Source organism: Cinclus cinclus, chromosome 4, assembly GCF_963662255.1.
Source record: "Cinclus cinclus chromosome 4, bCinCin1.1, whole genome shotgun sequence".
NCBI classification, from domain to species: Eukaryota; Metazoa; Chordata; class Aves; order Passeriformes; family Cinclidae; genus Cinclus; species Cinclus cinclus.
The window spans coordinates 43,617,640-43,636,038 of NC_085049.1; the positions used below are offsets into that span (position 1 = coordinate 43,617,640).

Below are 18,399 nucleotides of genomic sequence, written 5' to 3' on the forward strand. Positions count from 1 at the left end.
ATAACTTCAGAGTTCATTTATGCATTTGAACCAAATTTTAAAAGATATAATAAGGAACCTAGATGCTGTTGTTGAATTACAGACACACAGCCAATTTTACAAGACGGAGATATCTATCCACTTATCTATTATTTTTCTCTGATTAAGAGCTTGTTAGAAGCATGTGGAACATGGCATTTGGAAATTTCTGCAAGCTCCTTTTTCTGTTGGGTGTACTTTCCTCCTTTTGGAAGGCAACATATATATGAACAAAGAATTAAACATTAAGTGGACTTCATACTTGGATTAATCACCTGTTTTAGTGTTTGTATATATGTTTTCATGAATACTAGTGTGCTTTTATTATGGTCAATGTAAATCTAGTCTGTCTTCCTCTTGTTGCTTTCACATCCAAAACTCTTCAGAACCTACTTTTTTCTCTGTTGTCCCATCCTCATAATTTCTTACTTAGTATTCAAGCTTGGCTCATTCCTCCTACTTGCATCCCGCAAGTGTTTTAAAACAAGTACATTTTCAATTTGCTTCCATGCTGGCATTTTCTTAAAGATGTTTCACCATGTTGAACATGTTGATGATTAAAACCTGATCTCTTAACACTCTCATTGACCTTATGCATTCGTGGTGTGTCCCCTGGAGCTCATCTCTGCCATGAAGGCTATAGAAACAATAGCAGCTCTTATATTAAGAATACTGTCCACTATGCTTTTCAGTATCATCTGGCTGGCAGCCTGTACTTATCTGTCTGCTAATGTGTTTTTGTTTATTTGTTTGTTTGTTTTTTAAAGCAGACAGTCTGAGGTTTTGCTGTACTTGTGCAGTAACTATAGCAATAGTGTTGGAGCCCAGAATTAGGATTTACAGGCACTGCAGCGAATACAGATTGCTTTAATAGTATATCAGGTGTACTTGTGTAAGTTTGTTGTCCTCTATTATTGGCATAATAAGGTGAACTAACTGCTGTCTTCTGATCAAACAAAATTGGTCTAAGCACTTTTTTGTTTCCCACATAGATAGTTCTGAGTTAAATATCTGTCTTGTTCTTTCAGTGTAGCTATTGAACTATATGTTAAAACTTTCCACACCACATCTGCTTTGTAATGTCAGTAAGGTTTTGGGATTTTTCTGAAATACTTGAGGCACCTGTGATCTGTGCTGCATGATGTTTAGAAAACATGAGTCAGTTTCTACTTTTGGGAATTCTTTCAATTCTCTCCTTTTAAGCTCTGGAAACAGTCCATTCCCTGTGATGGCCTTATAGTGAAATAAGCCATCCTTTGTACCCAGCCCATTGGCACTAGTTGCTGTCACTTGTGTGCTCAGCATTGCTGGTTTATCAGCAAATTTAAATTCTTCTATTCTCAAAACTAGTTTGACCTAGGAACTCCAGATACTACAGAATACATGCTTATTAATGGTGTGGTGGTGAGACATGGTGACACAGGAGAGTTTATAATTTGTGAAGTAAAGCATTTGAATATTAATATATTCAGTGTTAGCTTGATGTGATTATGTTGTAGACAGGTTTAAGAAAAGCTTCTGGCTTGCTGCTGAGGGTTTTTTTTTAAGAACTCTGGAAAAACGGGAGCTTTTTTGCTCTACTGGATTGAGTTCAGATCTGGGAGGCGGATTTATGCAGGTCTGCTGTTGCTGCCTGTAGTTCTGCTACTATACAAATGTTAAGTCTTTCTGCACATCCCTCATTCATTTGAACAATTATGTATCTACAAATGGAAAGAGGTTATGAGTAGGTTCAGGGGGATTGCAGGCACATCTGTATGTCTGTTTTAGCAACCTGAAATGCTTTTGAAGTCTTTCATATGCTCACCTACATGATCCAGTTGCATAAGCATCTTGTGATACTCTATGAACAACCAAGGGATTGAGGGACTGCAGTCAGCCTTATCTGCACTAATTCACTGCCCAGGAATGTGATGCCTCACTAGATGGGGAAACTGGTCATCCCAGCTCCATCCCATTGTGCTGTAAACTGCTTCCATAGTTGATTTGCAGATATATTTTCAAGTGCTTTCACTAATGCTGGAAAACTTTGACATACTTTTCAGGGTGTATCTGCCAAAAATTTCAAGAAGCAGTATGATTATGAACATTATTCAACTTGAAAGTACCCTTACTAGAACTGTCCATCACTCTCAAAAAATAAATTGCAACCTACACTTATGGGTAGGGGATGCTTGCTGTACTGAAGGGCACCTTCTTCTCTCCTCTCATCAATCCTGTCCTAGTGTATCCAAGTGTGTAGTACAGAAGGCAGGAGTGGATAATGTGTGTTGGAGGAAAAAGGGAGCATTATGTAAAAAAAACCAGAACCCCACAACTAAAGATCACAACAAAGAATCTTGAGTCTGAAGTCCTGACTGTGAGCTGAAGGACCATGTAGCACATATGCAACTGTGAGCATCTTACATGAGTTTCAGACTTGTGGATTAATTTCCTGTTGAAAGATATATACCATACTAAACAGTGCTATTTTAATGATTGTCTCAAGATTAGTCCTCAATAGATATGGCTAAACAACATGCAAGCAATATTCTTTTTCAGATATCTTACCTATAAACAAGAGAATTTCCCAGCTTCTCTGTCAAAAGCTCTGTCAAAAGTGTGCTGTTTTAAGGCTACCTTAAAAAGAAGGCTGTATTAAAGTGTAATTACCATGCTCGCAGTTTTGGAAGGGGGAAATAAGAAATAAGGTTATGTGCCTGAAGTCTAAAGGAAGAGGAAATATTTGACTAGCTGCATGCTTCCTTAGACTAAATAATATAAATTTTGTTCTCTGTTCCTGGAAATCATAGATGTTATTTCCTGTCCATTGTGTAGTTTATATTTGTGCTGAATACCTTTGTAGACAAGGATTGGTTCTGCAGCTTTTGTCTGTGATATCTGATATAGAACACAACGAGGTCTTGACCTCTTTTGTGACATTTGTGTACAAAGTGATACAAATGATGACTAATGCAATGAAAATATTTTAAATATTATAGCTGTGTTGATGAGACTGTAGCGTGTGAACACATTGCACCATTTTCCTGAGCCCTGCTTTCAACAAGTAGGTAAAATTAACCTTCTCTAGGCACAAATACAGTAGCAAAAATTTGTTTCTGTATTTTTACTGGAGCCATTCTTTGTGCAGCAAAGACAACGCTGGATTACTTGTCTGGCAACAGAAACCAGCTTGATAGTAGAACTGAATCTGTTAGTCCATAATCATGTTTCTCCTGATGTATAACACAAATTTCTCCATAGACTCCCTTGTTAGGTGCTCCTGCAACAGTGATGCAAACAGATACACAAAACAGTGCTACAGGCTTGTGCTTGCTGGTCCACACAGTAGTTGCAGGTGACTGGTGGATCAACATGCACTCCCTGCACTGTCTGAGGCAGCACATCAGTACCACGGGCTGTGGTATGGAGGGGCCGTGCAGGAGAGAATGCTCCCCTTGCAAGCCGAGGTGGGAAGAATGTTGGGCTGTGCCACCTCACAGGCCTTTGTGTTCAAGAGAGCTTTTGTGTTCATGCTATAGCATTGCTGTAACACCTGTGCCTCTGTGGTGTCAAGGACCCAACAAGCTAGAGACCTCTTTTCATGCTGTCAGAGTTGGCTCCATCTTGTGCATTGGAGGAGTGTGAAACTCCAGGTGGGTTGTGCTTGTTTTTAGGCTTTTAGGATCAAGCAGAAGGAAGCAGGGCTGTTTTTACAGAGGGGATGTTTAATAATAGAACATACATAGAACTGGGTAGGATACGAATTTTGTGCTGCAGTGATGGAGATGATTTAATGGTCTAAATGTATTTAAAATAGTTTTGCCTTCTGGGAGAATCTCAAACTAGCTTGCCTTTTCTTGTCTCTAATGCGGACATATTTAATTCCATTTGTTTTCTCTTGTATACTGTAATTTGAAAGTGAAATATTTTTTCTTTGGAGTCTCATGGTGAACTACAATGCACGTCAAAACATATGTTGGTTTATTTGCTAACTTCCGTAGAGCTATTTAAAACCCTATGGTAATAGGGTTACATATTCTGGATACATTTTTGGGGCACTTTAAAGTACTATGTGGAGCTCTGGGGTTTAGCAGACAATGAACCTATGATTTGGTCAATACAACAGGTCTTCCCTTGTAGCTGCAGTATATTTCACCCCTCGACCTATTGATATATATTTCTTTCAGATATTTGCTGTACTGTCAGCTGCTGTAGTGCCGCTATTTAAGTGTAATTTCCAAAATCCTCTTGGACGAATCATATTGCAGTATTATCATACAATATATTTACTATATTTTTTTTTTCATGGGTGCATGTCACTTTAAGCATTTTTGCTGACATTGGTGTTGAGAATTGTGGCAAATAAGCTTTCTTCCCACTTTTACTGTTTTACTGGGATGTTGAGATGCAAATCAGAATCAAGGGAGGTCTCTACAATTTTCTGTGAAATAAAGAGGAGGACGTGGAGGTCATGAAATGCAGTGACCCAGCTGAAGATATCTTACCATTTTAAGTCTTTTAATTAAATTCAGTCTTCTTAGCATACATCAAAAGAGAGGTGGTGAATTGTGCCTTCTAGTAGTCCTGGGCTTGGGTATTTAAAGTTCCATGCAAACAAATAGATTCTTTAAAAGTGAGATTGCTCTGTGGTCCCACTTCTGCTGCTGTTCCTGTCGCTGCCCCATCTGTTTGTACTCATTGTTCCTTTCTTGCAGCCTGTGTTTTACCTCATTGTTCCAGTGCAGGCAGAAGTAGGCTAAAGAATGGAGAGGTTTAAGGTAAATTTGGTCAAAACCTCCTGCTGATCTTGGGACTGACCATCCTAAGGTTCATTGTAACAAAGGAACAAGCATACACATAGTATCGTTAAGAAGTTCTCTGGCCTTAAAATGGCATGTGTAGCAGATGGTGGTAAGATTGTAAAGAGGTACCAAATAAGGATGTAAGGTTTTTCACTAAGTGACTCTGTATTGTGGGAGGGAATACATGAACTAGAGAGGGAGGAAAAAAAGCAAAGTCTCATGTTGATTATTACAAAATACTGGAGCTGAAATATCTTGCCTAGCCAAACATTTTGATTTTTTTTTTCCTCCTCAAAATCCTTTCTGAATCTGTCTTGTCAGTAAATGCAGATGTAGGCTTGTGGACATGACCAGACTTCTATGCACTGGATCAAATTAGATTCATGAGGGTCCACACATCTTGCCACAGGCAAATTAGAGGCTTTGCCTGATCAGTGATTAAAACCCAGTGCCATTCACTTTTCTAGAAGCTAGGTTCTAGCCCTTAAGATATGTATATGTATGCTTAATGGGAAGCTTATCCCTGCGTCTAAAATCCATTTGTACTAATGATCCAGTGAGTCATCAAACCTATTAGTATGGCTTGATTTCTTAATTTTGTCTCCTGAAGTTCGATTTTGCATTTTTTCTTTCAGAATAACATTGTATTAATTGGCTGGCATGTGGGAAAGCTCCGTAATGGTATGCTTGGAAGTATCTGTGTGCCCAGTCACAGTAGGATTGTCATGATTGTTTCCAGTTTTATTGTAGAGACAAGGTGACAAGTAGGAGAAATAGCAATAATGGGGATACTGAATTCTCATTTTGAGAGCTGGTTATCTTCATCAGTTAAATATTGATGTCTTTCTTAGACCTGATTTCTAATTGTTTAAAAATTGTGGGTAACACAGTTTAGTGCGATGACTGATTCTCACTGTCTGGATAATGAGTGGTTTCTGAAACTTTGGTTATGGCTTCTGAGACTTTGGGCAACAAAGCATATGGTATTGGATTAGTCAGTCTTGAAATGATCCACGAACGATGTCGTGCTATTTGCAAAAGGTGCTCAGGCAAGAGGAGAATAATATTACAGAGATAATATGGCTATTTCTGTATTTAAATGTTGCTGTTATATTCCCATTGGTACAATCTGTACACCTAGGGAGACTAATTGATTTCAAATTTGATGCTTTAACCACTAAATCATCATCTCCAGCTGGCACTGAAATAAAGTGATTTGCATCATCTACATCAGCAGGGAAGTGTCACCTCTGTTAAAAAAAGAACCACCGACACGCAGACTTAATTATCTATTCAGAGTGCAAGTTAACAGCTCAAATGTAGTGACTTTTCTCCAAAACGCAAGCAGATATTTAAAGAGGCATGATCAAAATCACACTTCTCTGAAAGCTTAACGGTGACTTCTAAAGATAGTTATGACTTTAAAAAAGGCTTGATTCTGTTTTATATTGTGTCTTTTACATAGTTAGCTTTACTGCTAATCTGTTGCTAGTTTTCTCTTTATAACATGACTGAGAAACGCATTTTTTTAATAAAGGAGCAAAATGTTTCAAAGCTACAGTTGTTGGCAGGTAGACTGAGACTTCTGGTAGTTTGGCCTTTGAGCCTGACTAATGTGGTGTGATAAATCTGCTCTCCTTCCACACAAATGCTGAGTGGTTTAGGTGATAGAAGCTATCATTATTTCAAATGCTTTTCCTTCTTGTCAATCAAACCACTAGTTTGAGGATCTCTGAAACCCTTTTAAGATGCTCTTAGGCCAAATAGCACTGGAAAATGCATCTAATAAAGTGCTTTTGAATAGCTTCTTTTAACTATTTAGTGCATAGTGTATTTATTACTTGTAAATGCAGTTGCAATGTATATTCATAGAAAAGGCTGTTATTTTAGCTGAGAATGTTCAGGGTGTCTCTGCTGGAGAGTGAGAAACAGAAACTGTGCTGCTGCTGGGGCTGTCACTGAGCAGGACCCCAGCCTGCCCTGGCACTGACATACTGTTAAAACTCTTCCCTCTTCCCCTTGCTCCATGGTCTGATAGTGCTTGTGTGACACCTTCGGAGGACAGCTCTTTGAAAGGGGCAGCAAGTACTATCTTTTTAATGTCCAGCTGTAGGCCCGAGTACCGCGTGAGAAGACTCTGGCGGATATTTAGCTTGTTTGATTCTCGGGAGAAATGTCAATGTTGCCGCCTGTTAACAGGCGTCAAGCGAGCCGTGTCCGCATTGCCCCTGTCGGGTGGTCCCGTGCAGCCCGGGGGTTGTGCAGCTGTCCTCAAGCCCTTTGGCGCAGTTGAGCCCCGCCACTGCCGCTGGGGCTCCCTTTATTTGTAACCAGAGCTGCTGCTCCCCTCGCCCGCTGCTTTCCAGGTGGTGCTGGAGGAGGAAGAGGAGGAGAGGCTGCTGGTTTATTCAGGCAGTGATGCTAGGATTGTGGGCGGGAACAGATTTTTTTTTTTTCCTTTTCCCTTTTTGTCTTTCTCCTCTCCTTGTTCTCCCTGTTCTCTTCAGCACTCGGACTCGGCTGTCTGCAGTGCGGGTCCCCGCACGCCATGCCCCCCACCCCGCCGCCCTAGGGCGAGCCCCGGGTACCATGCGGCAGGACAGGCTCACGGGCTCGCTGCGGCGCGGGGGGCGATGCCTGAAGCGGCAGAGCTCGGGCGGCGGCGTGGGCACCATCCTCAGCAACGTGCTCAAGAAGCGCAGCTGCATCTCCCGGACCGCGCCGCGCCTGCTGTGCACCTTAGAGCCAGGTACCCGCGCCGGCCGGGCGAGGCGGCGGCTGCCGCCCCGTAAGCGGCTTACCGGAGCGGGGGGGAGCGGCCGGGGCCTCGGGGTCGGCTCGGAGAGGAGAAGGAGGCGGCCGGCGGGCGATGAGGGCCGCGGGTAGGGGCGGCGGGGCGGGGGGCAGCGCCCGGGGCCGACCCCGGCCCGAGGGAGATGCGCCTCTCCGGCCGCAGCTGCGGCAGCCCCGGCGGGGCCCGGCCGGCGCGGGGCGCCGCGGTCGCGGCCTGGGGCCGGCGGCGTGTCCGGAGCGCGGCGCTCCCGCCCGGGCCGGCCTGGAGCGGGCAGCGGCGGGGCCTGCGAGGTGGCCCCGGGCTGGGGAGCGGCGGAGGCACCGCGGCGGGTGCGAGGCGGCCCCGGCGGCGAGAGGGCCGGGCCCCGGCGGGAGGGGCGGGGGCGGCCGGGGCCCTGCGGAGAAGGCAGCGCGCTGCCCCTGCCCCGGGGGACTCCTCCTGCTCGTGTCCCGCCTCGCCCGCGGATCCCGGCTCCGCTCTCCAGATCTCCCGGTCCTTTCCTTGGTCCTCCCGTCCGGCGTCGCCGCCTCGCAGCGCTTTTGTGTCGTCTGTCCCTACTGCTTTTCTCCCTCCGACCTCTCTCCCGTGGGATCGGCGACTCGGCTTTCTGCCCCGAAGCCTCCTCGCAGCCACCCCAAACCTTTCCCGATACACCTGCTAACTCTTGACCTGCTAGAGACCCCTCCTCCCGCCCAGCCTTTGTCTGCGGTAGGGTGTTGTCTAAATTTGCAACCATGCCTATTCCAAGGGGAAGGCATCAGCTCTGCAGCTATGTTTTCTAGATCCTGCTTCAGTATCAAAATCTTTTAAGAACTGGGTGGTCAGAAAACAACATATGTTTACTCCGGGGAGGTGGGCTCTCAACAGAAGCAAAGATGGGTGATCACGACTGAATGCTAGGTTCTAGTTGCCTGCTATTAAAATTTTTAATTTTTCAAAAATGAAATATCAAGACATTTAAATTTAATTTACCGTGGTAGAACTGTTGCTCGTAGCTAAAACGTTTTTGGTCTTTTGCCTAATTTTAGGCATTTGCAAAGCATGCAAGCTGGAGATCCACTGAAGCATGGAGCAATACATGAAAATAAATAAGGATCAGTTTCCTGTTGTACTAGCTATGTGTGCATCAAGCCCACAATGCTCACTGCCTCTGTGTTTGAGATTAATTTCAGAAGCTGTTATTAATAAGGTCTTGGGTACATTTTGGTACAGATTTTGGTACATTTTGGTACAGATGGGATTGCTATTTTCAAGGAGATTTCCTGACTTGTAATTCTCAAAGACCCCTGCTCCAACAGTAGTCTGCTGTTATCCCATGTAATGACGTTATCCAGATAATGACATTCTTGTATTTACACTCACACAAAGAGCAGGGAATGTGATTGGAGGTGTAACTATGAATGCTATAGTCCTAAAAATCCCACTGGTTTGAGGTTTCCATGTTGTTCATGTGTAGGTAAAGACAATAACCCAGTTCAGAATACATGTTTTCATGGAGTAGTGGGCTCAGGACACCTAATGAGCATTAAAAAATATGCTGGATGAAATATTCTTCCGATTTACTTAGTGTCTCTATTAGCTGTCTCTACTGAGAAGTCTTTCTGGACTGGAGATTTTAGATGTGCTTTGATACCTGGCAGTGAGTTCTGGCTCCTGATACAAGCGTTTTCATACAGAGTTACTCAGAATGTTACTTTTCAAGATAAATTGCAAGGCTAAGAATCTTCTTGAAACAGCAAGCAGCAGAATGTGATAGTTTACACTGACACTTCTTTTTCCTCAAGTATGGACTCCTACTGCACACAAAGCTGCTTTAGACCTTTTTCCTTGTTTATTTTTTATGAAATATTTATTTGCATTCAGTGGGAGAGGTTTCTACAGCTGTGAAGTACAGCCGAGAACCTATAGTGCTAATTTGCAAGTTTATAGCTATGTCTTTATAGCTCACAAATGTGCATCAAGACACATAATCTCCTTACACTTTCTTCTGGTTTGATAGTTCTGAAAAAAATGCAGATTTTTTTCCTACCCTTTTGTTTAATATTACTGAGAGTGGACTGGGAATTTGTTACTTGGCTGACAGTATTTTTCTCCCCTCTTGTGGCTCTTCGTGTGGTTCTGTGCTACATTTTGGTTATGTAGTGGCAGTCAGCTAGAGTCTGGGAATCCTAGGGATATAATCTTCCCTCTTATAGCCTTTTCTTGTCAGGAGTTGCTGTGTATTTTACACAGGAAAACTTAGAAGACTGTGGTTTGGGGGGTATATTTTCCTATTTTTTTAAAAAAAATATGTAACTTTTCTGCAGTGGTTTCTGGTGACAGGCTTGGAAGGGCATTGCACAGAGCTTATTTTGTCATTCCCCTACCCTTCAGAAATCTGTTGTCAAGCTTTGTGTGTCCTTGTATTCCTGGAGCTAATAATTCCAGTGTGTTCCCAACATATTCCTGCTGATATGAGTTAATGTGCTTCTCAGATATGAAGAATCAGTTGAAAGTGTATGAACTGGAGGTGATATTTAATATGTCAAATGACACTACAGCCTAGCTGATTTGATGTGAAAGGGATGAGTTGTGCTGGCAACACTTACAGTAGGAAATAGTGCTCTGTGTGTTGCACATCTATGCCAGGCTGTCCCTGCAGAGGAGCTGGGAAGAAAAGTTCTCATAAAGCTTGAAGGGGTCTTTTTTGCAAAAGCATGTATTTATGTAATGGAGAGGAATGTAACCCAAATATGGAGGATTGTCAGAAATGGGAAAATCCAGTGAAAATGGGTAGGGTTGTATGGGTGTGGGGTCCCTCCTCTTCTGAGGGGGGAAGAAGCTATTGGGGAGTCTAAGTTATTTTATGGAGAAAAGACAACTGAGTAAAAAAGCTGGAATGATGGCGAAAGGAAGGATTAGGAAACCAAGAGAGGTTGAATTAGGGATAGGCATTAGTTTCCTTGAAGCTCTAAACTCAGGGTCGAATTCCTTGAGCAGAGTGCAGAATCTGCATGTAGTAAGATGGTTCTTGTGCCAGAAATAAGTAATGGGCAATGAGATGTTGCTCCAGATTTTCTGTTTACCTTTCCCTGTATGGTTGCAGCTTTTTTTACATGCTTACTTTCTGTGTTTTTTTATTAAGCAATGTTATAATTTTTTGATTTTAGGAAGTATAAATTCTTTAAAAAGGGTGGGAATGAGGAACAAGTTGTATAAGTTCTGGGGTTCATTCTCCATGGTTCTTCCCCTCCCCTCACGCAAAACTGTCACATAATTTGATTTGGAAAATACTGCTAATGAGGAACAAATAAAGGGACAGAGATTCCATGGCTTTTATGAGAAATTGTTATGTATGGCCTGACCAGGAAGTTTCGTACCATACTGAAGAGAGTTCTCTGTGTAGTCTGATGTTACTATGTGATGTAATTCTCATTTACAGTAATTTTCACACCTGTCTTAATCATTTGCTGTGGTATAATTAACTTTTGTAGATGGATTTCAGTCTCATTTAATCAAGGGTCTCATTTGAAGGGTCTCATTTCAGTCTCAGAAGGGACATGTACGTTGACTGTAATGTGAGCTCCCTGATCATGATGTTCGTGTAACTATAGATAGATTTTTGCCTTGCTCTGAGATTTTATCTTGCTATACGTGATCTTTTGAAGACCTGGAAGTATCTTGTGTCTTTCTTAGGAAGCTTCTAAGACAGAGAGAGAAGTTGTTACTGGGATCTTTGAAGTCTTAGACAACTGTGAAGTAATTAATATTTGGCTGCTGGGTTGGAAATGAATACATGGCTGTTTTGGAAGGCTGTTGGTTCTTTGCTACAAGGTTGTGTTAGGGAATGTGTCAGCATTTGTTACATTAACAAAAGGAGTTCTTGGTCATGATGTATTTTTGTATGATGAGGGTTTTACAGTACTTTCTTTTTCTCTTGAGAATGAAGTTCACATTTTCCAATTTCAGCAAATGTGGTACAGTAGGTTACTGGCATTGTTACATAGCTTTGAATTATTATGAAAAGGTTTATCTATTAGGAGTCCCCACCGAGTGCTATTGTGCTGTGGGAAGGAATACTAATAAACAGTTACTTCCAGGAATAGCTGTTAATCCTTCAATATTTTTTCAGGACACATCTATTATGGTTTGAAGTCTTTATTTTTCTAGATCTGACAAGCATGTCTTTTAGATCTGAAGTAGGGAAATGAAAGCACTAATCCCCAGGTCTCAGTGATGCAATGCTAAAATGCTAAAATTCTAAATAGTGCTGGAGTTTGCATGATTTTTTTTGTTGTTTCTATTCACTCAAACCCAACAAAGGAAAAAAAAAAGACATGGAGAAGAAGGTTTTGTCTTTATATATACATTTATCAGATAGTAAGACTTTAAAATTACTTACCACCCCATCAATATGCAAATGCTCAAAGGCATTTTACATTCCATAAATAGCAAATGCCACTACAGTTGGGTTTTCTGTCAGACTTGTAGGTTTAGACCTCCAAAGAATAGGGTATTACTGGTGAGTTGAATAGCATGGATGTTGCATACTTAAAACCTTGCAGGATTATAATCTCTTTGGGTTTTCTGTGTGTGTGTATATATGTGTGTGTGTATGTTGTATACATTTATTTCTATATTAAAAATGTTTGGCTTCATATTCTAGAAATATGAGAAACTATGTATAACATGATTGTAAATATGGAATAATACCACTGCATTAAATTATAGAGAGAAAATAAAAGAGGGCTTCATTCTTTGTGCCAGTAGACAGGAGGGAGGGGATGAGATCTGATGCCGTGTTCAGCACCTGAGTTCTGGACAGCGGCACTTGAAAGACCAAGGAATTGTATGTTCAAACAGCGGGATGGAAAGCAAATTAAAGATTTTACTCTTGATCATGTTCTGGCATATTCCAGTGCCACATTGGGATCCACTTGAGATTCTGGTGTCTTATGTAATATTGTATGAACAATTAGTAGGCCTGCTTCATAACAAGTAAAATAGTTTGCTCATGTCACCAAAATAAAATCTAAGCTTAAATAACAGTACTGACCAAATGTGCATTATGGTCTGAAGAATTATTAAAAAGAATATTTTCTGAACAGTAAAATAATTTCAGCACACCAAACTTATAAATTAGTTTTGACTGACTTAATGTCAAGAAGCTGACATTGATGAACATAAACAGTCTCTGCACATGTATTTTTCTGTGGATGCACGTGACAGTTTGCAGTGTACTTGTATAGTTTGTAGAATAGTGAACTATATGAATATTAGTGAAATGACTTGTGCAAAACTACATAATTAGAGAGCATGTTACTGCATTTTAAAATCATTTTGTCCGTGTACTTCTTAACATGTTCCTTGAATCTACTGTGAAGAAAAAATTTACCAAAACAGGTTGAAATGTAATTGTTAAAACAGAAAAATAAAGTTTTGTGTTCTTGTTTCAGCTGTGGGATTTCTGTGTTTGGAGTTTTTTGGCTTATTTTTGTCTTCTTAACTAAATGAAATAATGACCTTTATTTTTTTCATTTTTCTTTTTAGGGGTTGATACAAAATTGAAATTCACTCTTGAGCCATCTTTAGGTCAAAATGGTTTTCAGCAGGTAATTTGATTTATTTTTCTCTTGAGTTTGTGAAGGAGTGGGCTCTTTGAAGTCAAGGTGCTTGCCCTAGTTCAGAAGTGCATTTGTCATCATAATATTAAATGAAAGCATATTATTTGCAATTGCATCAAGAGCTGTTTCAGTCGTATTTGGAAAATGGAATAGGCTTTCATTGTTTACTCAGATATTTCGTAAATCCTTGTATCCTAGAATATTTTACTTTTGTCCCATCATCAAGTAATTAATCTGTATCTTCCCTGTGAGTGGATTAAGCAGTTAAACTCTGAAATGTGTGCAATAAAATGAAACTAATATGTGTGTCTGTGAGGTAGTAAATGTTGCTATACTGTAGCATTAAACTAATGATGGATATTTTACATTTTTGTGTGCTTTTACTTTTAGTGGCATGATGCTCTCAAAGCAGTGGCCAGACTGCCAACAGGCATCCCAAAGGAATGGCGGAGAAAGGTAGGTAGACCTCTGTGCCCTGTGGGCCATATTGCCTGTAGGTTTCTCAGGAGAGTTGAATTACATCAACATTATCTGTTGGTAGGTTTTATAACAAATATTTGTACCTTTTTAGTTGTACTGGGGATTTTTCTTTGTTCAGTGACAACCTCACAGGGCAGCTGGAAAGGCTGAGAAGACAGGTAAAGATGGTGTTTTCAATAGCTGGGTTCTTTCTGCTTGAGGCTTAGGTAGCTTATTCTGGTGCAGATGTTATTGCTTCATTCTGTCAGTCTCAAGAAATTGCACTGGTGAAATTGCCCCCACAGCTGAAGATAACTGAAAGGAGAACATATCTGCAGTGTAGACTGTCACATTCAAGTTGATAGATGCTTAATGCTGACAAAAATGCTTATAGAAACAGTTGTTGGGAAAAGGCAGATTGCCAAAATTATGGAAGTTCAGAGTCAGGAGTGATGTGAAATGGCAGAGTGCACCATTAACAGGAAATTGCACTGAGTTAGTGTTGTAGGAAAGGGTCCATTGGGATTTTGCTAGACTTACTTTATTGCATTCTTCAGTGTTTGAAGTCCCCTAGTATAAAAGGAGGCATGTCTATTAATTTTTTCTTTAAAACTGAGTCACACAATCTCAGCTTTAAAAACACAGTTTTAATAAAAATAGTATTTTTGAAGATTTATAAAATATATGTAGTTCCACATATTTCTGATGCATCAGCTTAATTTCCTTTTTCCTCTTTTTGCTATCTTTCCAAACTGAACTGTACCTCTTTACAAATCAGGGGAGAAGGAAGAGAAGACTTAGTGGTATTGTTTTCCTCACACCATGATGAATTTATTTTTAATCTACAACTTCATCTAACAGCCTTTTTTTCTTTCCTGAAATATTTATTATTTTCCCACACTCCAGAAAGTGTTTTAGACACTTTTATGTGGTACATGAGTGGCAGAGGTCACAGAATCACAGAAGGGCGGAGTTTGGATGGGACTTCTGGAGGTCATCTCGTCCAACCCCTCTGTCCAAGCAGGGCCACCTACAGCTGGTTGCCAAGGACTGTGTCCTGGTGACTTTCGAATATCAAGGACAGAGATTCCATAACCCCTCTTGAGAAATCTGTATCAGTGCTCAGTTGTCCCCACAGTGAAAATGTATTCCTTGATGTTGGAGGAGAACCTCCTGTGTTTCAGTTTGTGCCCATTATCTCCTGTCCAGTCACTGGGCATGGATAGGAAGAGCCTGGCCTCATCCTCCTTGCGCCCTCCTTTCAGGTGTTTATACACACTGGTAGGATTCCCCCATAGCTGCCTTTCTCCATTCTGTATGATCCCAGCTCCCTCAGCCTTCCTGCATAGGAGGGATGCTGTGCAACTGGCTGTGCTCAGTATATACTGGTGCTAGGCATTGTTTCTCCCCTGAGGCAGGATTTTGCACTTCTCCTTGTTGAACTTCATGAGGTTCTTGTCAGACCATTTTTCTGTCCTGTCCAGGTGTGCTTGGGCTTATCATCCACTCCTCTCAGTTCTGTGTAATCAGCAGACTTGCATATGCTCAGCCACATCATCCAAATCAGATCTGTCATTCTTTTTCACTCTGTCCATCTCTGTGTTTGCTCATGTGTCCACATGATGCTAACCAAAGAAGTGGTAAGAAAAGAGATGTTGTCTTTTTACTGCCATTCCCTGGGTTCACAATGATTTTAAGATAGATACCAAAATAGAGGAAGTATTTTGTGGTAGCAGCATGCTGATTGCCTCCTTTGCCGTCAACAAAAGGAGCAGGTTGGCATCTGCATTGTTGTTGTGGCGTGTGACATTTGGTTTCTAGGGCTGGCAGAGATAAAGAATCCAGTCAAACAACATCAGTAGGATGTCAGCAGTGCTGAGGCTGTTGGGAGGCAGAGCGGTGGCATTCCTTCACATGGGTGACTTCACAAAAGTGTGGGAAGGGACATTGAAATGCAGAAAACATGAGATTCTGGGAGCTGTCTATAAATTCTTTCATCATGCAGCTATGTGAGTGTTTAAATCTGTGGGAAGTGTCTAAATTGCTTTTCTCACTTGAGTGAATTAGTGCCTTATATAAAACTCGACCAGTTAGCTTTCATGATTTCTTTCAGTTTCCTGAAAAAAAGGTCCTTTATTATTACTTGTTATCATTGTATGATCTGTCACGTGCCTTTCATGGTTCAGGAAGTTTTTAAATCTTTGACAAAGGTCCAGCCTTTGTCTAGGATACACATGCATAAATCTGTTCTGGCAATTATTAGGCTTTAAAAGTAGTGAAAATGTTTGTTTCAGAACTCCCTGTAACACCAGCAGTTTAGTAAGCACTCTTATAAGAGAAGTTGTTCTGATCCAAGTCATGCTTTCAGATCAATCCCAAATGGTGAATACTAGATGCTATTTGTTCTGCAAAGTCATCAGAAGTGACTTCTGATAGAGAGAAGCATCAGCACTGCTAGATGACTTTTGTGAGTATCAAGGAGATGTATCCATGGTTGAGTTTGAGGAAAGCCAGCAGCAGTGTTATCCTTTTATGAAACTCTTAGTTGGTTATGGGGATAGAAAGTCTGAACTGACAGAGGGTCCTTGCTTTGTGTTTCCATCTTGGAGGGCCCCTGTGAATTCACTTATAGATGACTTGCATCTTTGTAAGCAGTTCACAGGTCTGGATGCTTAATGCTGACTATTTCCTTCCTTTCTGTTTTAGGGAGCAAGGTATTGTTTTAATTTTGCAAAAATTGTTGTAGCTAAAATCCTCTTCTTCGTATTTCAAGTCTAACAGCAGATCATGTATGGGTTAAGCTGATAAGATTCATCAAACAATGTATATCAAGACTTTATATTTTATCAGAGAAATAATTAATTTTGCTGTATGTATTTCTAGGTTTGGTTGACCCTGGCTGATCAGTACTTACACAGTATAGCCATTGACTGGGACAAAACCATGCGTTTCACATTCAATGAAAGAAGTAATCCTGATGATGACTCCATGGGCATCCAGATAGTAAAGGTATCCAGCTAATTTGTTATTAATTTTCTAATTTTTTAATGTAAAGTTGACATTTGAATGTGGATATATTTTCATCTCTGCAAATGCTTTGGTACAAACTGTATCCTAATTCCCTTTGGCCCGTCAAAGTTTTTTATTTTCTGGCTGCTTTGGTCCTTTTGCACTAGTCTGGTTAGTGTTAGCTGGGAAAAAAATGCTATTTCCAGGTTTTTTCTCCTCCATTGTTACTTTTTTTTTTATTTTGAAAAAGTACCAGAGTTTAATGAAGACAGCATGAGTGGGTCTTTTCCTTCTCTGTAAATAAACACGAATGCTTTCTGGGAGTAAAAGCATGTTTTAAAATACAGCAAATGAGCATTTTTCAGTTGTTTTACAGGAGTGAAACACGTTTGTCTATTTGTATTTCTCAGCTGATTGACGTTTAATATTCAAAGCAGTCAGCCATTTTGTACATTTTGCCTTTCACTTATAAATCACTTAAATTTCAAGGACACACTTTCTGGCTTGTATGTTATCTACTAGTTCTTTTATACTTTGATAAAAACAGTTGTTCTTTTTTGTTCAATTAAGCAGCTGTTATGTCTTGCCTGTTTGAAACCCAGAGATCTGTTAGTTTCTTCTGTGCCAATATCCTTATGACCATCTTTTAGGAGACTTGTTTACTTAAGAGCTTACTGGAACTATTTCTTTTGGGTAAGATGAAGGTTTAACTGATTAAAAAAGGAATGTCATCAACTTTGGGAGGGTGGAAGGAAAACTGGGACAGGCAAGAGAACTAATGGGGGACAAAAAATGCACTTTTTTTCTCTGCTTGTCTTGTAATTTTTATTTTTATTCCTTTTTTTCCTTTTAAGGACCTTCACCGAACTGGCTGCAGTTCTTACTGTGGCCAGGAGGCAGAGCAAGATCGAGTGGTATTAAAACGTGTTTTGTTAGCATATGCCAGGTGGAATAAATCTGTTGGCTACTGTCAAGGATTTAACATACTAGCTGCACTTATTCTGGAAGTAATGGAGGGCAATGAAGGGGATGCCCTGAAAGTGAGTGGAATATTTTTTTCAGTGTTGAAGATTGCTTTTAGTTATACTAATTTTAGAACTTTAGAATAAAAAAATGTGTAAATTTTGGAGACAGCCTGAAAGAGCAGGACTCAAAAGAGTTAGCTGATTTATATAAGTGAATTTTTTATTTTGTTATCCTGTCTGAGCAAAAAGGCATGGTTTGAATGTTATCACTGTTAAATTTTTTTCAAAAAAAATAAATGGGACCACTGCTACTTACTGTACCATATCTTATCCCATAATCCCAAATCTGCTTGCAAACACCATAGGTAGCTGAAATATTAAAATTTCATTATCAGCATCTTATGTGACAGCTCCATGTGAGGTAGTAAATAAATCAGCTACATTTCAAAGTAAATCCTAGGAAAACACTAAATATTTAAAATGAAAGTAAGTCACTTTGAAGCTAATTTTTGGGATACATTAGTCTTACAGTGTTTTGTTTTCTTAAATGGTTTTTACTGTACATAAAAGAAAGTTTCATGAAATTTATAGTATGTCAGAAAATGGAAATACAGTTTACTACAGGATCTGGTTTAAGGTTTGGCAAGATCTTGTGCAATTTCTTTAAATCAACTTGCTCATATGTGTGAGTTGGGGCCCAATTAATAAAGGATGACTGTGACTCTTCAGATACTGAGCTGTTTGTTTTGCCTTAGACAATGATTTAA

At 40.4% G+C, this 18,399-nt stretch overlaps 1 protein-coding gene across 4 annotated transcripts in view; it reads left to right on the forward strand.

Moving 5' to 3' along the window:
- Positions 1-18,399, forward strand: part of TBC1D30 (TBC1 domain family member 30) — a 51,335-nt gene that overhangs the window by 14,430 nt on the left and 18,506 nt on the right. For 2 of the 4 annotated variants that reach the window (XM_062491988.1, XM_062491989.1), the window contains exons 1-5: positions 7,130-7,551; positions 13,126-13,187; positions 13,590-13,655; positions 16,542-16,667; positions 17,522-17,707. In XM_062491988.1, the coding sequence (XP_062347972.1) occupies positions 7,221-7,551; positions 13,126-13,187; positions 13,590-13,655; positions 16,542-16,667; positions 17,522-17,707 (771 nt within the window). In that variant the 5' untranslated portion in view covers positions 7,130-7,220. Of the gene's footprint in view, positions 1-7,129; positions 7,552-13,125; positions 13,188-13,589; positions 13,656-16,541; positions 16,668-17,521; positions 17,708-18,399 lie in introns of those variants that run through there. The other 2 variants (XM_062491986.1, XM_062491987.1) reach the window with 1 other exon arrangement.